This window comes from Molothrus ater, chromosome 1 (genome assembly GCF_012460135.2).
Source record: "Molothrus ater isolate BHLD 08-10-18 breed brown headed cowbird chromosome 1, BPBGC_Mater_1.1, whole genome shotgun sequence".
Classification (NCBI taxonomy): domain Eukaryota; kingdom Metazoa; phylum Chordata; class Aves; order Passeriformes; family Icteridae; genus Molothrus; species Molothrus ater.
The window spans coordinates 69,822,361-69,846,780 of NC_050478.2; the positions used below are offsets into that span (position 1 = coordinate 69,822,361).

The window sequence follows — 24,420 nt, forward strand, 5'->3', positions numbered from 1 at the left end:
AAAAACATTGAGAGAAACTTATTCCCCAAACGGAGCTTTTGGGTTAGAAATACTATTTATATGGTCTCTCTCTCCCTCATCAGAATTTTTTTTTTCTGGAAGTTGATGCCAAAAATTGAAACCAGACTAAAAACTCATTGAGGAGAAAATGTTATTACCTCCCCAGCCACCCACTGGCTGTTCAAATAATATTGTATATATCTGTGCACTTCTGCATATTTATTGAATTTGTCAAGTTTTTGTTCCCAAGTAAAACTTATTGGCCCTGTCAAAAGTTCACCAGCTGCACAAGTGACTTTGATGGCCTGAGGAACAGCCCTGGCGCTAGCGTCATGGAAGAGCCTGTGGCTTTCCTCTCCCTTTTCCAGCTGAGATTGGTATGTTGATGCATGGGGCCCAGAGAAGATACAGAAGGAGGGAAATTGAAAAAATAATAAACAATAAAAATATAAATTACAGAAAGCGCTCACCAAGCCATCCTGGTTTTATTATACGGCCTTGGGAAGGAATTTTGTATTTTCAATCAAACTATGTGGAATATGCATTGTAAACATTCTGCACCCACTGCTCAACATTTCTACGGCTTAGTAGAAGAAGAGCTGATAGGAATGTGGAGCAGTTTGCTACATGAGCCATGCAGTGTGACTGATGGGCTGTCACCTGGAAAGAACAGGGCTGGTGGGTGTCACCTCCTCTTCAGATGGTAGAGGGTGGGAGCAGGACTGTGGGGATCTGGGGCACAGAACAGAGAATTGGACAGAAAAGCCCCTCTTGCAGGAAGGTGATGAGCAGCACCCTGGTACTAACATCTTTGGAGGGGCTTCCCTACCCCAAGACAGGAAGAACAAAGAATGAAGGCTTTGATAAAAAAAATTAGATTAACCCATCCATCCTTCTATCATGATCTAGGGGGCAACACTAGACATATCTGCTGTGGCAGTCATTCATGCATGGAAAGTCTCATATGTTACAAGTAGAAAGTGGGTGGGGGGAGAAAGAAGAATGTAGACAAAAAATACTCTGTTTTGTCCCAGTAAATATGAGAGGCTGGAAATGTTGAACCTGTGGCTACTCTCTCCTCCTCATACTTACACAATGGTTTTCCCAATGTGCTTAAATGACTTTTCCACAAATTCACGGACACTGTGGACCTCCCCAGTGGCTATGACAAAGTCCTCAGGCTCATCCGTTTGCAACATCAACCACATGGCCTGCAGAAAGATAAACAAAGTCAGATTCAGTGCACATGTAAGTGGCCTCTTTGGTACATGATATTGTATTACCGCATTTTTGATTTGGAAATAACTACACGTACATACACATACCCCAGGCTGGGGAAATTAGCACTTTCTTTACACAGTGGCTATTAACCAGTTCAGTGCAACTCTGAAAAGAGTTCAATTATTTCTTATTACAGAAAACAGTGCTGTATTTGATTTTCAATTTGTTTCACAGCAGGAGTTTCTGCAGGGGAGACTTTAATATGTTTACTTTTGAACACTGAGACTTGGTTTAGTGCTCATAAGCATGGATTCACTTGTTTAAAGCACTGCATGAATTGACATTGATATGGGGAAAAGATCAAAATTTTGTAATGTTTCAGTCCAGAGTGCTGTTGTCTGTCTGCTACAGAATGATGTCAAACTCACTGAAGCATGAAAATATGGGTCATTTCAGCTGCTTCTTCTGCGACATTTGTTTTGCCTAAGCTGAGATTTTAATTAAGAGTAAGTATTTAAAAAGGTATTTAACCAAATTAATCTGGTTTTCCTGCTGAATATGTGTTCAATGTTAATATTAAAGTACGGTAGAAGAAACTTTTCACACAGGAATGAGAAAACCCTGGTGGAAAAGTGACACAACCATTAACATCAGTTTCAGAGGACTGTTCATGAAGCAAGAGTTTTGCAGTATCTTTTGAAGCAAAACCTTATCTGATTGCCAACATATTTGCATTTCATGGGACCAGTTTTTAATTCCCACAGCAATGTCTTTCACAGAGTCCTCTCCCACAAGCAAGTAAGGATGGGTGGGCGCCATCTCAGAGGGCTGGCCAGCTAAGTCAGCATGAAAGCTGGAAAGCAGATGGAAAAGAGGTATTCAAAGACATGTGTGACTTGTCTGAGATATCACCACAGGTACATTTCAATTTTCTGATGTGCAAGACAGTGCTCTAGTGACTTGACTGTCTGACTACATAGGAGCTGTAGGTGTACAGAATAATTATTACTTTAGATCAATCAAAATGATGCAAACGCTTCATTTCCTTTGGAGAGGAAAAGGGAATACCTGTATGGCATGATCCTTGTTTAATAAATAACCAGAAAAGGGAAACAAAATAAATCAACTCTCTCTCCATATGGTAAAAAGTACTGTCATCCTCTCACATTGTAATCCATGATGCTATTTGCATTGACCTCTTCACATCAGCTTTAAAGAAAACAACTTTAGTAGGTCCCTTGATGGTAGTGGATACTCTGCAAATCAGATTAATAAAAGCTTTGGGATAGCCCAGTTTCTCTTGGTAAATATCACCTGAAATATTCAATTTTTCCTCTCTATTCTCAATAAATCAGTGGTCTGCATAGCAAGGCAATACATTCCACTTAAATGGTTATAAGTGTGAGCCATCTTTCTTTACAGTTATTATTTTATGCATCTTCCAAAGTTTGGACAAGATTTTATTAACATGCTCATTTTGAACCTTTTTACTTCTTGAATGTGCATGGAAAGCTCGGTTTTGGGCAACTGCTGTGTAAGTCCTTGACATAAATTATAAATTGTGCTTTAGGGAGATGACCTGCTGGGCAGGACAATGGCAGCAACTTTATTTTTCCTTTCCAGGATTGAGCATCCTAGCCAATGACGCAGAAATACCCAAATGGCTGATGAAACTCATCTTGTGGGGAGGAGATGTCTTAACTTGTATCTCTCATATGAGCTTTTTTGGAACACTGGGGTTTCCCTGCTGATTTGAGAGGTCACCGTAAATCACCAGCTTCTGTTTCTTCATGACTGGACAAGCCTGCAAGATTCACAGTAGCAGCAGCTGCACAGAAAGGTAACAGGAGTATCTATAAGATGAGTGCTTGATAGTTTTGGTTCTCCCAGCCTAGTCCCTGATTTCATAGACATTCAGGTTTCCTTACGCAGTCTAGCTGAAAACAACACACTTTCTTGAATGAGAGGGCACTATTTGGGCAAAAAAGGATTTCCAACATTAGACAATCAGTCAATCAGGGACAATGGTTCTCCTCCCAGCTTTGGTGGATGTTTGCTGTACATAATGAACTCCTTTTCTTGCCTTGACACTGTAGTGTCAGTTACATTGGAAAGAGATGCAACAACAAAACATCATTTATTGGTAAAAATTCCCCCTTACCCAAAAATGCTACACTGGTTGACTGAATATGCAATTAGCATAAGCACCTGCTATTTACTCTGTTGGTAAAGTAATATTAATATGTCTAAGCAGAAGCAGAATCAGACTTCCAACAATTTTTGCTACCCTCCACTTTTAAACGCCTCTGTATTGTAATTCTTTTGACACAGTTTCAATGCCAAGACATTCAGCAATCCAGTGAGTATTTAAAATATTTACACATTACTTTTTGTATTAATATGAAATAGGATTGAAAGTTTCCCTTTACTCTAAACTACACCCTACACTGAAGGAGGCAGCTGCAAAATCCTAACAAAAAACAGCCTTTGACAGTGGTCCCTAATGAGGTTTTATGCATTTGGATTTATCAACTCTTGTCTACCATTTCAAAAAGCAGGCAATCACTGTCTCAGCAATGCGACCTAAACTGCAGTAAATTTTGACAGGATCAGCTTAGAAATGATCAAACAATGCAGAAAGAGTTGCTAAAAGTGATTTTTGCTTCAAATCCTACCAGGAAAGAATGTTTAGATTAATGGTTACTTGAGAGTCTACCATTGTGGGTTCTTTTATTTTTTCTGGCATTCACAATTGTTGGCACTTAGAATTACCTCAATCCAATCAGGTATGAAAGAAATTAACATGCTAAAAATTACAAAGTAAGTGATAGCTTTGTTTTGCTTTGAGGAAGGTGACCAAATGCTGTTGCTTTGAATAGGTCTGCATGAACAGTCTGTAAAAAAATGCCAAGGCAAGTCAGAAGAGAGAAAAAACATTGAAGAAGTTCCACAGTCAAAATTATATTTCCTCAGGTACAGCCCATGACAACCAATAAAACATCCATGTACAGACAGTAGCTAGATCATTTCCCTACATCAAGTGCCAGGAATGTGATTCTCCTCACATCAGACTAATAAAGGTCCTTGACCTATGAATTTCTAGGCATTTCCTTTAAGAATTCATATTGTACCAGACTCGAGTCTGAGAACGAGAGGAAGGGGGGTGATACAGCTCCAGGTTTATTTGTCGTTACTGAATGGCTTACTGGTTTTAACAGAGGGGAAAAGCTTTGTTTAAATTTCCACTGAAAGTAATTAATGGTTATTGACTGGCAAATGAAGAACAGGTGACACTCTGAATTAGAAGATAAATGATCTCATGTTCTAGCGTGATAATGGGTTAGTAATTGCTACAAAGCCTCAGACTAGTGTGTCCCATCATAATGCTAGATCATGTCCAGAACACAAAGGCCTCTGTGTGAGAGGTATTCAGCCGTTCACCTCCCGATCCAGCTGCAGAGTGATTTGCTCCATTTATTCTCTGATGGACTGCACAACCGAGGCAAAAGTTCACCATTCTCACCTTCCTGTTCACATGCTGAACCACCTGACCCATGACATGGCTGAACTGGGATAAAAACATTGCCCAGCTTTGGCTCTTGGATATCTTTTAACCATCACAAGGTCATATATTTTAGGAATTTTTCTGGTGCAGGAACTGAGAATTGTGAATTTTCCTGTATTTCTTTGTGAAGGCTTTTTTGGATGGGCTGACAGCAAGTAAAGAAATTACTTGTTTTCAGTTCTGAAACCCTCTCCCTAATTTTTTGCTCAGTCCAGATAACAAAATATGATGTAGATGTAGATAAAATGTAGATGTTTAAAAGGAGGAGAAAATTACCATGGAAACAATTCAGGCTTCAACTCTCTTAGAGTAAGAGTCTTCCCTTAATGGCAAAAGTGACAAAACATATTTTTCATCTTTGAATTCTTTTTTGCTCTGGTCTAGTGAGTCACAAAGTCTAAAGGCATTTCTATGTCATTTACTTTCAAAGACAGAAACCTAGAAGGAGATACGTAACTAGTCTAGCAAGCAGACATACTTTTATGATTATGTGGACTAGGATATCTGTTCTGCATGCCTGAACTCCAGCCTCTGCCAAAATCTTTCCTCTTTCATCTTTCCCCTCTACCCTTTTCTCTATATAAACCCCTTCCAGTAGTAAGCACCATTTTCAAGCAACATATCCAAAACATGAACCAATCTTCTCCCTGCTCAAATTTCTTTCCTTATGCAGTGTGTTTTGCACCTGGGCTAGTAGGTGGGAAAACCCATGTTTGACTAATACAACCCCCACACTGATACATTTTGTGCATGCCACTGCCACTATGGTTGTGATGTGTCTGCTTGTCTCAAGAATCTAGAGTATGTTGTAGATGTGTTTCACCATTAACTTCCAGTCTAGCACCCCAGTAAGAAAACATTTATTAACTGGGCTGTCATCCATGGATAACAAAGATCCGGTAGTTGAGGTTATGTTTAACTCCATATATTGAGACTTTTGTTTCACTGTCTGCTCTCGTACTATGTATAATTAAAATGGGCTCATAATGAGGTACCTCCCTATTCAAGAGCAAAAACAAATTCAACTTTTGTTATTTTAAATCAGTGGATAATTTCTGCTCTAGAAATAAAAGACTTTTTTTTTTCAAAGAATAAGTATAAAGCCTTTTCATATGTCTCATCCAATTCAAGACCCAAAAGAGATATGACTGAACAGATCCCACAATAGGATAAATAGAAAATGTTCCTGTTGGTACTAGTTACTATTGCCTTGCACTGCTACACAGCAGCTTTTTCCAAGACCTATACTGTAAAAAAAACCCACTTTCACATGTATTTCTAGGTGTTATCTCTAGTCAGAGAAATTCTGACTCTGCATTTGCCACACATGGAGAAAAAAAAATCAAACCAAATCAGTAATGTTTACTTTAGGAGATGGAAGAGATAGTTGCAGCCTGATGCATGGTGCATTGTCTGTGAGTTTCAGAGGCAAAGAAGCAGAGGCTGGTGAATGTCTAGCTCTACTTACTTATCACTGCAGAAGGAATGGGTTACCTCAAGGCTGTCAACAATCAGGGAGCAATTTCTGACTAAGTCATAAAACATCACCACCTGGAGAGACCCAACAGTACATTATCACCATTTATAGAAATTCTGTCTTTATGGTATTCCATACTCTATTGTCTAGAAGTGGGCAGAAGCATTCAGTGGGTTGGATATGGTAGTCTAGTGATCCCAAACATAGCTATCCTGCTGTGGTCACCACTGAGAAGGAGAATTGAGCATTTTGGGCCAAAGCATGATGAGCCTTTGCAGGGATGTGGGAGCAAAGGAGAGCCTTCTCCCCATATGGTTAGCACAAAGGCCTGGCATGACTGCTGTTCCTGTGTGCATCATGAGGAACTGCTCCATTTGTGGCACAAAAGACAGGGCTATTGTACCACCTCCCTCTCTGCATTGTCCAAACTCAACTGCCCTGGCATTGAGAGAGGCTGCTGGCATCTCCCGTGCCGAGCGACGTGTGGAGCTGTCCTGCCCACGCACTTCCTGCCTGTCTGGGATGCGGAGCAGTTCCAGATGCCATCGCCTGGCTCCTCCTGTCACAACCCAGCTGACTGGCTGTGGTTTCTCAAGCTGCTATGGAACTGACCACAATTGATGGTCATGCCTCAGAAAAGTGAGATGGGGCATTGACTCAGAGCTCTGAACCCAAACCGGCTCCCAGTTTATCTGTTTACTCACTTTTGGAGGGGCAGAGAAGGAAGAAAAGGTGCTGCACCGGGGCTGAGTCACCTACATCTGATTGACTTCTGAGACTGTTAAAAGAGTAGGTGTGTCCTGGGTGTACCCCATAGGCATCAAAGTGTGTTATATAAGGAGATTATGTAAAGACACAGTGAGACTTAGATATAATACACAGCAGAGGGGGAAAAAAATATCCTTACACATGTTTTGCATACAACAGGGGCACAGCACACATGGCTGAAAAACAGCAGTGAAGCTGAAGCGCAGCACAAAAGTGTTGTGATCAGAGTAAATTGTAAGCTGTCCCTGCCTGACAGCCAACATACAAAAGTGTTGGGCATGATCCCATGCTCCCTGCCACAATGGGAATTCAGTCTAGAGTAATGACTATTGCTTTAGTACTTGTTTCTGACAATGTTATAGGTCAAGGCAAGCACGGCAGGGAGACTGTTGCCAAAGAAAACCACAGGGATGTGCTGCCAGGCATGCCGATACTCCCAAGAAGCCAGTGACAGCAGGAATAATCAATGTATTACTAGGCCTTTTCCCCCCTAAATTACAGCCCTTCTTGCTCAGCTACTTAAAAAACAAGGGTGCACACCCAATAAGTAAGAAGCTTACTGGGCTGTCACAATTTGTATTTGAAAGGCAAACACAAGTTCAAGATTAAAGCCATTGTCTATCATTGCAATTGGTGACTCTTCACATGCTCAACCCTTTCTCAAAACCTCCAGCAACAGAGGTACTTCCAAAAAAGGGCAGGACACATGCCTCTTCCTTTCCTCTAAAGAGTCATCATCCTGCTTTCTCAGATTACCAAAAATCACAGCGTTGGTGCAAGATCTGTTGCTCAAGGAACCTCAATTCATGGAAAAACCCTTCTGAACACCATTTGAGTATTTATCAGATCTCATCAGTCTAAATACATTTGATATGCTTCTTCCTTAACTGTGTAATGCTGAACATAAGGACTCCAAAGTCTGTGTACAAAGTTTTTCCTTCAGCTGTGTCTTTTCTGCTCATGCAGAGGAAACATTGAGTACTTATGACATGGCAGCTGCTTCCATTCAGAAGAGTGACATTTGCAAACCATAGACATCACTGACACAATAAATATAAAATGGGAACAGATTTGAGATGAAAACAATTTCCTCTGAGAGAAAAAACACATCATTTAATAAGAAACAATGGACAATTTACCTTAAGAATCCCAAGAAAGTAAACAAACAGCAAGTCTCTTAGGAGATAGTATGAGATAGGGACTAATTTTATAAATTTTCTCAGAAATTTTTGAAGTTTCACTTGAGAAATTTCCGCAGAAGCAATTTGAAGCATGCTTGCATATTTAGTCAAATTCTATGATTTGGCTCTAGAGGTGAACTTGTTCAGAGCGCAGCTGTGTTCAGGTCCATGATATTTTCTTTCAAGTTGAAAGAGTGTAGTTGATACATTGAAAGATAATAATCCAACAATTACAAAGTTACTAAGATAATAAAATACCTGATAATCTTTGTGGACCATCTCAAAGGAAAACAATATCAATGTCTTCTGAAACAAAAGCCCTCACATCTGTAGGAAATACTAGGAAATACTGTCTAACTTCTCTCCCAAAAGTAGATAGGCCAATTGTTTTACAGATCTCAGGGAGGACTCGTGAAACTTTAGTAGGCAGTTCTATTAATAAAAACCACAAGAATTATAATCCAGATAAACCTTAAAGGTCAACCTTCCCTGTTAACGCAACATGATGTTTCTCACATGGACCTTGAGTAAACACAAAATTCTCATTTTGTTATCAAAAACTAGATTACTCCTTTTTTTTTTTCCCTTGTGTCACTGAATGTCAAAATATTGTTCTTTCAATATGTGGAAGTATTTGTATACAGTTTTATAACTGATCTTTAGTTGCTAGCTGGAGGCAAAAAAGAAACAGTAAAGCTGCTTGTTGGGAAACCTCAACCAACAATGAAAATTAATATAGTCCTTTTTTCCTGCCAAAAAGTTTTGAACAGATTTTTAGGTCCACAATGGTTTGTTTATTCTTCAAGTGGTTAGATTGGAAGTGACATGTGTGACACAAAGTAAATTAATGAAAAAATACAGAAAGGATGCACATATGCTCTGTTTCTTTCACGTTAATTTTGGAGGATATTGTCACAATTGCTAACAAAGACCTTCTTTAAATTCTGTTTAAGAGAAAAGGAAAAGAAATTCAAAGCTAAAGAGAGAAAAAAAAAAGAAAAATTTTAATTACAGAAAGTATGTAAGAGTTTTAACCACTCAGATTTGAATTACATAGACAAGACTATAGAACAAATACATGTTTTCCCAGGCTCCACCTAGCAGACAATTCGGAAAGATATTTGACCCGCTTTCCCCTCCCTTTTTACACTTCCAGAATTAATTTTCCCTGCTATTTTTATATGAATGTAAGACAAAATACCTCTTCATAAAGAGGCAGACTCCCATTTGACAGGATTACTCACCGCTAAAGTAAAGGGTTGTACCCAGGTTGCGGTGAGGGCAGAGAAGTCTTAGGGCCCCATGCCAGGAAGGGCTGGTTGGGGCCATGATCTAACCACAAGAAAATAGATGGGGCTTTCAAGTCAAGTACTGGCATGTTCACTGGAGCAAAACTATCAGCCTCAGAATAGTGCTCACAATGTAGATATTGATCACAAAATGTTTACAGTGCAACGTTTGACTATGAAAAGATCCTGGTTCCTGCTTCTAACACCTGTTTACCTCCTATTTCTTTCCGGGATTGCTTAAGCACCTACAGCTAAGCACAAGCTGACTTCTGCTCCTTCTGAGGGTGTCAGAGGGACAGCATGACCTATGGGCCAAGTACTACTGATCTCCACAGAAACAAAAATGCTGTTGTCCATACCACAATCCAGAAAATTATTTTCTCTCTCCAAATCTTCCTTTCCTTTCCTCCTATCTGTCAAAACTGCCTCTGCAGCTTGTTAGCTTCCCTACTCCAGGTTTGTAGGTCTGCCCAGTGCCTATCCAGTAACGGGCTCTGACTCAGGTTAAACCACTACTCATACTCTAAAAAAATTGCTAAGAGCAGCAGAGAAGTGCCAGAGCACAGGCAGATAGGCTCAGAGATAATAAAGCAGCACTTCATAATGTTTATACATGTTTGAGGGTATAATTGGGGAGGAAGAAGAATAATCTCTTAGGACAGTAAGAGTAACAAAGCAAGAGCACTGAGACAAAATTTATGAACAGTATTATTGAAAAAAATGCAGGGAGAAAGAGTGAGTTGATAACATAAAATTAACCTGAAATTTATTTCATAATTTATATTTCCCCTGCAAATTTCCAGAGTTCTTGCTTTATACTTTTGAACATTATGCATTTTCTCCTCAGGCTGCAATGAGTTTCCCAAGATGTTACATTCCTGAATGTTAATCTAAAATAATTTAATTAAAATATTAATTTACTTCTCTTGAGAAAAATATTTATATTGATTGGGCTCTTAAAAATTAGAATCCTTGTCTGAATAATCAGTGTAAATAAAGAGCCTGCTATCTTAAACACATCACTGAACTTCACTTTTTGATTTTATTGTAGTTTTCAGTGCACTGTAGTTGGAAGTAAGAAAGATTTCCACCATTAAGTCATTGTAACTTATAAGACAATGATAAAATTGCACATCAGGCACTGTTTTACTAACTATAAAAAGCAAGGAGTCACCTGAAAAAAGGAAAAAAGGATGCTAAAGTAATATCATTCCTGATACAATGGATTTTTTGTCCTTTTCCTTTACCAGAACATTAGAGGTGACAACATTTTGGAATTTGATGCTAAATTCTCCTGGCTGAGTACAGACTGAGACAAGAGCACGACTTTGATGTCTCAGGGATACAGTAATGCAATACAGAGGGATTTATTTTCTTTTTTATTTTTACCTCATGTCACAAGTTCAATTTTAGGCCAACAGTACCCAAAACGGCCACCATGTGATACAGCAGCTTATGCAAAGAGTCTGGCAGTTTTAACCCAAGCCCTGGGACAGAGGAATCTGCCTCACTTGCTGCCTCAGTGTTAACACTACAGTTGCTCTGACTGAGTTCCTCCATGCTCAGGGTCAGGTAGCAGCTCGTGGTCTCTGCCATCCCAAACTGGGGCATGGAAATCTCAGCTAAAAAAAAAAAGGCAACCGCAAAATGATCCCAGAAACCAAAGGATATGCTTTAGAAGTCTGGCTGTGCTGTCCAGATGTGAAAAGGCAATGTGAAGATTACGTTTGAGCATGCTCAAAAATACATTTGGAGGGCATTTTGCATTGACCTTCCCTTGGCTTGCTCTGGCCATTCTGATTCCACCATCATTAGTAATTACTGTTCCTGCTACAGCAGTCAGTCGTACCAAATCCTGCGTCAGGGAAAGAGAACGATCTGCACTGAAACCATAGATACGGCTGCTCTCCATGGGCTAGTGTCAGAATGGGATAGAAAATTTTATTCATTTTGTTCCCAGCAATAAATACAATCCTGGCATCCTGGATAAATCCTTCACATAACAGCATGTGTTCTTTTATGCACCCTGGGAGCGATTCTATTTAAAGCCATGGAATTGTGGGTGTGAGACTGTAAGCACATCCACTTACCCAAAACAAAATTAAAACCTGTCTTATATTAGAGTCAGGAGAGCTGTTATGAAAAATGCAAACCATATGAAGTTTTAAGTATACTTATGTTTTTTATCTGTCTCTGTGTAGCATATACAATTGACTTTCACTGCCTGAGATGAAGTGACGACAAGTGTTTTACCATATTATTACAGAATACCCCAGTAGCATTATCACACTTCAACTTTTGCTTGCAATAAATCTCTGCTACATGCATGTCAGAAGTCATTGCTCCTATCACATCCAGACGAATTAGAGCCCTCCCTCCCCAGTGGACATGAACGAGACTCCACACACTAGGTATCCTGCCATTAAGGCTGGAATGACTCCCGCAGGTCAGACACCGGGAACAGCGTTCCCACACGCATTACTTGGCAAGCGCCAGAGGTCTGTTCTCAGGCAAATAACAGTGGCACAGGCATGAGTCATTGCAGAATGCAATGGATTTATCACCACAATGACACCAGTCATCCCTTATATGCTGGTTTCCATATGCAAGTCTCATTCAATTTTTTTATTCTTCTTCTCAGAGATTTATAACTCAGCTGCTGAAACATATTTCACATGAACACAACTCTCTGTTCTATATATATTTTGTAGTAGCTATACTACAAAATATACCATATTTTATACCATAAACCATATTCTAATTACAAGGATCCAGCTTTAGGTCCAGCCTACTTGTTGGTTTCAGTTTTGTCCAGCAAAATGATGAGCAGTGTTCCAGTCTCAGCAGTGTTAATCACTCTCTTTGGGGCCTCCACTAAATCATTTAATCTTACAGCCCAAATTCTGCTATCTATGAAGCTGGAGTCATAATATTTATGCAACTAGAGTGCTTTAAGAAAGTTAAGGGTAGCAGACACATTTCATCATGAAGTGCATTATTTGTTATATAATTAGATTTGACTTGGCACTTTCATAGTAAAAGGTGAGAATTCAAACATTCTTCTTTAATATTGACTCGCTCTGGACTAATTAAAGACAAAGTAGCAAGGAAATGTAAGGATGAGATCACACAGAAATCACTGTTAGATTACATTCTCCAAAATTCAACATAATAGACATTTCTTGAGATAGTGCACGTTTTTTGTCATAATGCAAGAAATAAGTGAGATAACTACTCAGGTGATCAAGATACTAATAACTAAGAAACACTGGTGTCTTTTGCTCTCTTGCCTATACTTCAGAAAATTTATTTTTTCCCTGTTTGCAAAATAATTGAAGAAAAGTTGTAAATTAGCTCTTTGAATATTCTCCCAGAGAAATATTCTGTCCTGCAAACCATGCCTAATTCCAGCTTCATGTGAAATCAATTTTATCAACTTCTACAGCCTACCAACATAAGAGAGGAAAGTGGGATGTGTAGTTCATGTCACTGTAAGTAGCTCTCTGATGCCACAGTCTTTTCTGAATTTGACCCAAGAGGTAGTTGAAAAACCAGGCATGAAACAAACTGTTGCATCACATGGTGAAATAACAAGTAAAGTTACTATTAAACCTCCTGCCTTTGAATTCTTCCCCTTTTCAGCACAAAGAAAATAGCAAAGCATGAGACTGTGTGGGATGGAAAGGAAATAAAACCATTTTGCTGCACATCTTGGAGAAGCATCTGAAGCCTGGGACTACTGTATTCAGACCTCCCTTGAATCCTGCCCTCTCTAGCTGCCACCTCTCAGTCCCCATGCTGACCCCCTGAATCAAGCCAGATGGGACTGGCAGAGACATGTCAAGGAAGTGCTGAAAAGGTGACTTGGGTCTCTGGCAGCTAGTCTGGAGCTCATTTCTATGTGAAATCTCTGGGGGCTCCTGCTTTGCAATTTCTCAGGAATGTTTAATTCTCCTCATCCTTTTGCTGAGTCTCTCTGGAGAGGTCATGGAGGCCTGTGACATCCCTGGAGGGCACTGCCTAACTAAATTAGCATGAGATAACTTTGGACTCTCTTCCAAACAAGAAAATACAAGGGAGAGAATTTCATTAAAAGCAGAAGACTAGGTGATCCAAGTTAATCCCAGCCCAGAGCTGCTGCAGAAATGTTCTCTGTTTATATTTTGACTTTACTCTCTGTTACAGAGTTCACTGACTATAATGGAAGCTGTGTTAAGTGCACAACTTGACCTCAGTTGACCAAATCTTAGTTTCATAATAAAGACAAAAAGTGGGTTAGGCAGCTCTAAAAGGTCTGATTAGTTACTGTTTTGCCTGTTTGTGTGTGACTACGTAGGGCACTGAGTGAATGGTAAAAGATAAGCACTGATGTACTTAAGATGAGCTTTTTAATCAAGAAATATGAATGTTTTAACATGCAACACTACTATAATGCATATGTGTGTAGGCTTAGCAAATACAACCAAGTCCCAAACGTGCATTTCGGGGTTTTCTTCATGACTTGTGTACACAGAGTTTTATTTGGGTTTCTTCAATGGATGATGGAAAAAAAGACAAGTTGGAGTAGAGGGAATGGCAACATCTGCACGCTGTTCTGCAATAATGTTTCCCATGCAACTCAAGGGGAGGGTAAGACACAAAGGTAGATCAACACACCCAGCAATATCCTACCTCATCTCCCAGCAGTATAGCAATCCCAGTAACCACCACAGCAGATAGTTCCAAAACAAGGATTTGATTTTCTGTATACAAACAGGATGGGGAGCAAATCAGAAATTTTTTTACTTGGGCTGAGGTTGTTACAGCTCACACTAGGAGATAAAACAAAAATGTATCCCAAACACCTAATTGCCTGAGCTTCATCTATGGAAAAAACTGCGCTGGTGAGACCCAGGAATTCACACTTCAAAATATTGTTAAATATACTGGTAGTAATTAAGTGAGACCACCTAATTCAGCACAATATGGATGAAAACAGCATTATTCTTGAAAACATGAGATTAGAGAGGGAAATCTTTATTAAATGCTGTTCATAAGCCAGTCCTGCATAACAGCATGCTTTGGCTATATTGGGACAAATCCTCCTCCTTCTGAGAAGACAAGAAGAAAAGGAAAAGGTACAAAAGTTCATGCAGTTCACATTAAGGACAACCCAATGCGCTCTCTCCCTTCAGGAAGGAAATATTAGCATGGCCCCTCAGCTATACTCTGAGGGCAGTGATCTGCTGGGAAACGTGATTTCAAGTCAGCAGATCTTGGGGCACCAGCAGGCTAAACCAGGGTTCTTACTCCTCTCATAATTGTCTCTTTTTCACAGAAGGACCACTGTTTTGCCATGGGTACCACTGAGTTTGCCCATGTGCAGTTAAAAAGAAAATTTTCCCACTGAGCTTTTCCAGAAGCTGAGTGCCTGTTTAGTAAATGCTTTTCCTAGTCTTCCTCAGAAAGATGAAATCATACTCCAAAGGAGAAAGTTATTCCAGCATGTAAGAGAGACTGGAGAAAATGCATCAAAATAACTTCCTTCCACAGTGAATATTCTTACCCACTCCTTAAAGCTTGCTTCATCACCAAAATCACACCCTGAAATCAGGCATGTGGGCCCGAATCCAGCCCCCCTGGAGTCAGCCAAATCTTCCCTATAGACTTCTGTGAGGATGGAATTTCATTCTGTATGTAGGAGCCTGTCACGGCCAAAGGCAAAAAAGAAAGGGTGTTTTCCACGCAGGCTCTGCTTTTCTACTTTTGTGCCCCTTGGGAAACTGGTGCAATTAGATCCCTATTATTATGTACTGGAAAGGCATATTTGGCACTGCATGTGTGTTTAGGTACTTAAAAAACAGAGGGAAATTTCAAATATAACTTGCTCTCTTTCAAACAGCAGACTTTATATATAAACAGTTCAAAGTTGCTACAGTCTGGTAAGTGAATAATTAGGGAAAAATAAGCATGTGAAATATATGATTAGCTGGCAGCGAAAGAGTGCTAAATAAGATTCTAACCCCTTTTAAATGCCAAAACAAAGGATAAAATTCATATTTGTGTCCAAAAAATAATCAACCTAACTTCAAATATTTGAATCAGAACCACAAGGAAGGAGACTTTACAGCTATAGGCTTTTGTCTTTATGGTAGGACTTCCTGGAAAGGTGCAAATAGGAAAATTAACCTAACGAGACTAAAGGTGTGATCTCAACAAATCTACTTATACATGCATTAAACATATCCTCTGTCACAATTAGAGTTCTCCTTTTCATCTACCTAAATTCAGAACTCTCTGGTGCTGTGGACAAGCCCACATGGGGGTTTAATGCAACTGAATTGATTTGCTGTACTATTTCATCCTGACCCATCACATACTGCACTATGAGGAACAACATGTATGGTGAGTGATAGACTCTTACAGTTCTTACTATAAACATTGAATTTTCTTACTTTTTTTTCTTTATCTACGGAGGGCTCAGCTTATGTTCTGTTTCCTTAAAAACATATTTTCTCCTTCTCAAGTTTTAACTGGATACATTAGTCTGCGTTGTCCTAAATTATCAGCAACAATATTTTGAAGGATTTACCAAATAATCTGTTTTATCTCCTGAGAAAGCAGCAAGTTAATGGTGAAGAAAATCCTTGCATTTTCAAATTCATCATGCACAGGAGGGCACATCCTCATTTGTCATATGCATATCCTGGTATGTCAATTAGTCTGTAATGTCTTTCAGATATTTCTGGGTAAAAGTATCACAGTAACCCAAATAATTTTCATCACATCTGAACTTTTACATGCCTCACCAGAACACACTTAGATAGGGAGGAAGGATTTTGTCTTTATGTCGCAGGGCAAGAAAGGAAGATGCCTTTTTTCCAACTCCCCCAGCAATTCAATGCCTGGAGGAGAAACAGGAAAGAAACCATGGTGACCTCTTTGAACTTAGGGAAGCAGCTGCCAGCTCAGCAGGGGTAGTGCTGCTGATGGACTCTTGTACCTACTGCTGGAAGAAGCCTGTAAGCCTTTCTCGCTCTTCCTCCCCTCTCTCTTTCCTTCCCTGTTTTAGACATCTTCTATCTCTAAATTATACAAATGGAAGAGCAAGAGAGAACTTTCAGAAACCTCAGGAGTCAACTTGTTATTAGACCGGACAAAGAAGTCACAAAGTTAAAGTTTCCAATTATTTGTTTTCCATACAAAATCAAAACGATATAATTTCTGTACTGAGCAAGCAAAGCATAACTTTGTTTAAGGAATGATTTATGTATCATTTCTACTTTCTTGAACACTTTGTCTTGACATATTAATGTTACTGCTCTCTGAATTCAAACGTCCAAAAAATGTTTATGCTTCTAAAAATGATTTAAACTTGGCAGACGTGAAACAAACCTACGTCTCATAAGTAGGGAAAATTTCACACAAAAGGAAAGTGCTGACTTTTCTAATCCTAGATTTAAAGGTACCTTTGAAAGTTTCTAGCCAGTTATTGTAATGAAGTTCAGCAACAACTTATTTCCTCTACCTTTGAGAAAATGAACTTAATAAAATAACAGAAAGCAAAACAAACAAATGTGGTGAGGGGAATTTTTATTTTTTAAGATTAAAAGTGTGAGAATGTCAGGGAAACCAGAAAAGGGTTGACATCTTGATCCTGAATATTTTATTACACAGATTTAACCTTATGCATCAAAGGGGACTTATGCACATATATGAAGGGGAAACACAGCCATGTTCCAGTACCAACACCACACACCAACGCCACACAACACTGAAACATTACTGCTGGTCAGTTAATGTTTCCTTTTGTTGTGAAGCCAAAGTAAATGTATCATCTTAAGACTGGGTATGAAGAGCATTAAGTGAAAGCACTTACACTTGTGATGGGTTAAGTGCACACAGTGCATCTGCTATCTTGGATCAGCTACACAAAGCAACATACAACTTTGCCTTAAGTGCCTTCTCTTGTTCCATTTTCTTTTCCTCGTTTATTTTTGTTGTTTAGGTTTTTTTTTCCCCCCATGCCCCCAACCCAAAATACAGGACAGTCAGGCAGCTTCATCAAGCTCAGTCAGACCTTTAATGAAGTAATTTAGACTCTACAGGTAAAGGAAAGAGTTGATGTGGGGCTCAGAGAAAAAGGCATGGATGAAGAGGAAGGGGGAGGAGAGGAGAACATTTTCTGGCATCTGACCCAGGTTTAAAACTGTGTTTCATTTTCTAAAACAAAACCAAAACACTCCTCCAACTTTGGGAAATCCTTAGAAAAACAACAAAAACATTGTTTCAGAAGGCAATTATGGTTGCTAAAATGACACATCATTTATGAATGGAAGTACTTCGAAGAGAGTAAACTAATTCTTAAGGACAATAGCAAACACACATTGGGCCTAAATTTGCTGTTTCCTTGGCACTGTTACATTGATAATTAAATGATTCAAGATTTGCACTACTGTAATAAAAAGCAGAGCCAAGACCATTATTTCCGTCTCTGACAAAGAAATACTTATATCCTAACTGTGCAAAAGTTTTAATAAAACCACAGAATGAACGATTTAATCAGTAAATGAAACACAGACTGATCAGAGAATTCCTAATAGTAGTAGGGGTAATAGTAGTAGTAGGAATAGTAATAACAGTAACAGTAGTGATAAGATTGTGGCCATACATTACAAACACACTAGGTTCAAAGTGATGCCTCTGTCTATCAGGTGTATAAGTCAAGAATTTTATTGTTTTATCCTGTTAAATGTTACCTACAAAAACTCAACAACTGAATAGAGGTTTTGAAAAACTCCTGTAGTTAATCAGTTAATTAGCATAGGCTAATGTGTCCAGTTTAACAGCATCCCAATAATACTGACACAGAAATCAAAATAGTGGTGACTAAAACTCAACCAGTTCACAAGTCACACTTAAGACTGTATAGTGTAATGAAAAGTTCAATTTTTTATTTTCTGATCAAAGTAATGAGCTTTTTTATCATCAAGATCATATTTAAGGCTTTCAAATTACGTCATTTATAAGGACTCCAGTTTTGAAAGGAAGAGGACAAATACTTCAAATTGCATTTCCCCCCAATCCCCTCTACTGTACAGCCAACCAAGTTCATAACAGAAAACTTTTCCCCTCCTCTTATATATTTAGTATAAAACAGACAGACACAACTTTTTTGTTTTGCTTACTAAGGCTTATGACTTCACATGCATTTGGTTGTGTGCCCAATAACTCCTGATTTCCTACTGCCTTATTTCCATCAAAATTTGGCAAAGGAACAGGAGGACAAAAAAATATTAAATTACTGCAAGTCTGGCCAAGATAGGAGTTGACAAAGGGAGAGATACCCCATTGGATGGCTAAGGAAATGGCCAAGCCTGAACATAACCAGGGAATGCACACATGAAGGAGCTATTACAAAGGACCAGGATGTATGGAAAACTTCAGGCAGAGGCTGCAGTTCATATGAGACACTCAACCATGTGTTATAAAACAAATGGCTTGTTTAGAGAACAACATCTTCAAAAAATGAAGTTCAGACTTGCCAGCTTTGGAGAAAGATTGTGCAGAACCCCAGTGTCTAGGTTTTTTTAGTTTGTTTCCTTTTAAATGCTGCTGGCTTTGCATAACAACTAATACACTGAACATACCTTGCACAGCACACCTGACCAGCAGTATGAAATTTTGTGTGAATTTCCCCACCAGCTGCTCCTATCCTATCAAGGGGAGTGTGTGGGATGCTGGCATGGAAACCCTTTGCTCTTTCCAGTCAGATGGAAACTTCAGCTTCAGTGTCCCCAAGAGCAGACAAAGAGGGCTGGGAGAGGCTGAGGGCAGACCATGACTGGTCTGGAGGGCCACAACAATTGAACATTGCTTCCTGCAAGGGTTAAGCCAGGAAGCATCTCCTGTCTTATCACTGGAGTGCATGCCCAGCTCTGCTGATAGCATCTGCTTGCTCATTCCTAATTCTAGGCAGTTTTATGCATCAATGGTGTAAATATGACACCAAAGAGGGTGTCCACTACCCTCCTGTTTTATGTGGATTGACATATAGAGGTTATTTTGATCAAGTAGAGGAGAAAATGCAAACAAGAAGATGTTGGCAGTTCAAACTGGCTTTCATTTCCTGGTGTTCTGCAACAAACTTAGTTGGGAGAGATGACTTATTTCCCTTGTCCTCCCCAACTCAACCCAGAAAGCTCTCAGTGTTGACACCCCTAGAGGTTGTACCCGTGGATCTGTCTGTAGAGGCTGGACAGTGGGGAGTCTATAACAACCTGCAACCACAAGGGAAGAACAAATATCTGCCAAGGAGCTGTATAAGCTGTCATCAAGGCACCTGGATCAGCTGTGATCTCACCAGCAGGCATGGCTGCTCAAAAGGAACACAAATTCTTTGTACATGTGCCAAGACATTTCATGTCTTAATTGAAGTAAAAAAGTCCATATATCTGAGTCTCAAAAGGAAACCATTTTTTCCTTGTGCAATCCCAGCATACTCCTTTCTAAGCACACCTTCAGGCATGACTCAGACCTGGGAATGCCACTGAGGAAGAGGAAGGATGTACTGCAGCAAAAACACTTGCTAATCCAGCTAGATTACTGTGGCCTATTGGGCAGGCAGTTAGAGGTACACTGGAGAGTGTATCCTGTCTTTGTGGTAAGAGAAAGCTGGCAGGTCTTTTATTTTATTATATTGTGGCATCTACCAAAATCCCTTAGAAAAATTTTACAACTAGATACTATATAGCATTTTTCCATACATCAACAATGTGAAGAGAAAATGTTCATAGCTATTTGGAAGACTAAGCTATATTAGTGTTCTATAAAAAGCATTAAGCCATCATCTTCCCATAATAATTTCACAAGTAGGATTTTTTCCATAACTATTTTTCTTTAGATGTTGTCTGTGTGTGTTCAGTTTGCAGCTCCACACCATCAGAGGCATACCGAGGTTCTTGTCTCTTGGTAAATAATATGTAAATTTGTTCCTATGATTACAGCACTTGCTAAAATGAGCACAGTAATTAGGAGCCAATGCTTACTTTATGAATTTTCCATAGTAGGTTTGATGCTCCAAGATAAATCTCCAGTTCATCAAAATAGCTGTGCTTGTGCTTAATTTCAAACATACCTTTACTCCACCACAATTAAGCAAAAGACTTGAATACATGCTTGTTGCTTGAAGGGGATTAAATCTGTGGACTTTAATTAGATTTATGCCCAAACTAAGTTCTTCCCTGAACTGAGGCCTGTGAAGTACAGCACTTTGAAAGAGGAAGTACTGTATGAAAACTAAGAGAGATTATGCAGATTATCATTTGAATATAAAATAATACTTTATATTTTTCATATTCTGTATGCATTAGCTATGTAAACCATATGTCATCATCCATAAGGAAGACAGTAAATCCAACTCCGTTGTAAAAAATCTCACACTTATATCAAGCATCATAAATAGTAAGTCAAAGTACAAACAAATCAAACACTTTTCCTTGTGAATTAGTTCTAGGGGAGGATACAGAAAGGCTGTTATAGATAAAATAATCATATGTTTCTTAGGCAATTACTTGTGGCATTTCAGGACAATGTCTTGATGGACACATGAATCTATTTTAAAAGGTTTGGTGGTAACTTTCCTAAGAACATATTGTATTAAGTACCTCAAAAATTTATTTTAAAAATACTTTCTAAATAATGATGAGTGAAGTAACTTCCATAAGAGAACTAGATACTAATCATAATTTGAAATCAGACAGACAGGAAATCGCCGCACCCTACATTAGTGAATGCATCCAGGTCCCATGGTAGTCTTTACAGTGTGTTTAGATTGTCTATGGGAAATGAAATCATGTGCCAAAGGCCAAGTAAACCCAAAATTAAAATTCACAGTTATGTCTCCCTGTTGCATTCATAATCCTGCTTATTGCCTCTTACATCATTACAAAGTGTTCTCCAGAATAGAACAACCCACTGCTGTGCTATGTACACCACTACATGCTATAGGCTGTCCAAGTTCTGCTCCAGAGGCCAAATATCACCCACTCAGTCTTAAAAATCATGCTCAGGGTCATAATTCATGTCTATGTGGTGGTCAGATTCTGGGATACTGTGTGCCCCAGAATCATCTGCTGCTAATTCCCAGGTTTGTTTTACAACAAGCCCTCTAATCACTTTTGAATATTATATTCTATATGATGACAACAGCACCTAAACTCTACACAGTATTACAGAAATAAAAAGTGTCTCTTAATTCTGTAAAAGTTATCACTGCAATCACTTGTCATGACATTTCTGGAAAATGTCTTCATGGACACATGCAAATATTTTATATACTTTGCTGCTAACTTTTCTTTTACACGTATTTGTAATACCTACCATCTCTCCAAAGTTCATATTCAGTGGTCTCAATTCCCTTCACTGTTGTTTGCAAGAATGGGAATTAGAAACTTTGATGACCTGGTGAAATCACTCACTCAAGAAATTAAACCAAACAATAAAACTAAGTAGCCTAAATATTGTTTAGGAGAAATGTGGCACCTGCAATCCATTACTGAAAGAACTCAGTACTATAAAATATAGTGATCAAGTTTTCAGATAGCACAAAAGATGTTAGTAGAGAATGAAAATATAGTAAGTTTATTTTCTTCTGGTTCTAACTTCATTTAGATTTTGTAGTTGGCAGCATGTCAGGACCAACAGGCTTCCGGCAGGAGATCATTATTTTAAAACATTAACTCCCATGTTAATGTTTGATTTTGCTAATGTTTAAATTGGGATATATTTCTGAGCAGGAGAATAGAGGGGTAAAAATATCACACACAATGTTTTTTCTCCAGTAAAAGTAGCCAGAGGTGGGTTGCAGGAAAAAAAATAAGCGAACATCATGTAACAGATATCACAAAATTCACACAGGTAACTGCTAAAACCTAGGTGCAGGCAAGACAAGAAAATACAAAGAAAGAGCTTTGTGATAAGAGAAACAATTTATTTGGCATAGGAGCCTCTGCCAGATTCCTGCTACCCCACTATTTGAGTGAGGGGTCCTGCAGAGCATCAGCCTCCAAGCTGTGTGTCATCGGAGAAGCAGCACTCTGGAAGGGACCTAAACCTCAGCACCAGACCATGGGAAATCATCAGAGATCCCACCATACTTTTAATGAGTACAGAGGTAGCAGATCCTGGTCAAGTACCACCTGGGTACTTGGGTACTTGAATGCAAGTAAATAACTGGCAAGCTAGCATGGAGAGTGTGAGAGTGGAAAGTCAGAGATGAGTCACAAATAAAAACAGATCGTAGAAACAGATATTCTTGCCCTTGAGTTACTCTCAAACCTAACTCCATAAAATAGCTGATGATCTCACATAAGTTCACTAACACACTCATCAAAATGAGAGAGAATATTAAAAAAAACCCTACTGATTTTAGTCACAAGTCACCAAGGGGCTCTGAAGTATATGAGCTAACTCTGAATTGGATACCTCAGGCATCACAGTACACAGGACCTGCTGCATGTAGTTCCCTGCTGTGCCATCCACTCCTGCAGCCACACTTGTCCCCATCCTCCTCACACTTCTGACTGCATCACATGTATTTCACTCTCTGTTGATAGCTTTGTGTAATACTGCAGCCATGCCTCAAAAATCAGCTCACAGCTCATCTAGCTTTCAAGTTTTTCTTAACAGGAAATGTGATTCATACATATTTTCAATTACATATATCAATGTAAGACACTAAGCTGTTGCAATAGCAAGGCATGGGCACCAAAACTTTTCCAGAATTTCAGGGTGGTTTTACAGAAGAAAGGATTTAATGCCATGATTTTCCAGTGCCTCTTTGTGTGTGCTTCAGGAAGACCGTGCCTCCAATATTGATGCCCTGCTATGAGCAATCATGGAGCGTTTGTCCTCTGCAAGGAGAAGTCTGACCAGACCTTCATAATTCTCTTTACATAACAAGCCACCCTGCAGAGAGATACTAAATTTAGGTGTAAATGAGGCTTCATCCATACTTTGGAGGGCTGATGTTGCTGAGTCATGCTTATGGGCAATCTAACCAACAAAAGACAGTAGAAAACAGCAAACTAGAACAACTACTTCTGAGATGACATGGGCTATTCCCATTAGTTTTAGTCAGCATGATGCAAAACACAAACTTTAGTTACTCTGCATCAGGAACACGAGTAAATATTATAATTTTCTCTCTTAGCCTCTAAAAGTATCAATGCAGATTTTCCTTCCCATTGTGCCTTTGCAATATGAAATGACTGGTTATTTGTTGAACAAACTGGTGGGAAATTACAGAAAAGATGTAAAACATGGAGAGCACACAAATACAGAACACTGCAATTTTTGAGGACTTCAATTTCCAGAGCTATAACATTAGCAAGGTGTTTCTACTGTAAAATAACTGGTTTGCATAAATGCATTGTGTTAGCTAGTCAGTAGCTCAATTATTACTTTGTTGTCTTTGGTCTAAATATTGGAAGTAGAAGTGTAACTTAAAACAAGAAATATCTGTCAAGCAGGAAAGCTGAAGATACCTTTTAATAACATACCAGAGAGCTGCTTTATTGTGTTGCTGCTGCTGCTTCTTTTGAACTCCTAGATAATATCAGATGAGGAACATTATACCGTTCTATGCACATTTCCCTCATCACCACAGTATCTGAAAAGCTTCCAGCAGTTCATTAAGCAACATGACTAACCTCCCTCATTTGTGGTTTCTCTGCTCTCTCTCTCATCCTCTCTCCAAGGGAACAGCTCTGTGTGCACGTGTGTGTGTGCACAGTGTTTTGGTATATTCTGCTGGTTTGGTTATTTTAAATTTTCAATTTTATTATGTGCATGCTACCCTGCATTTATAACAAAGGGATACATGGCTTTAACTTCCTTAACTTCTGCACTTGCTATTTACATGTTCCTGAGCGGAGCCTG

The 24,420-nt window shown here is 39.0% G+C and overlaps 1 protein-coding gene across 1 annotated transcript in view; it reads right to left on the reverse strand.

Annotated features, from left to right (window-relative positions):
• The window catches only part of GMDS (GDP-mannose 4,6-dehydratase), a 408,811-nt gene that overhangs the window by 82,126 nt on the left and 302,265 nt on the right, over window positions 1–24,420 (reverse strand). The window contains exon 8 of the mRNA XM_036378822.2: window positions 1,093–1,211. Coding sequence (XP_036234715.1) covers window positions 1,093–1,211 — 119 coding nt within the window. The remainder of the gene's footprint in view (window positions 1–1,092; window positions 1,212–24,420) is intronic.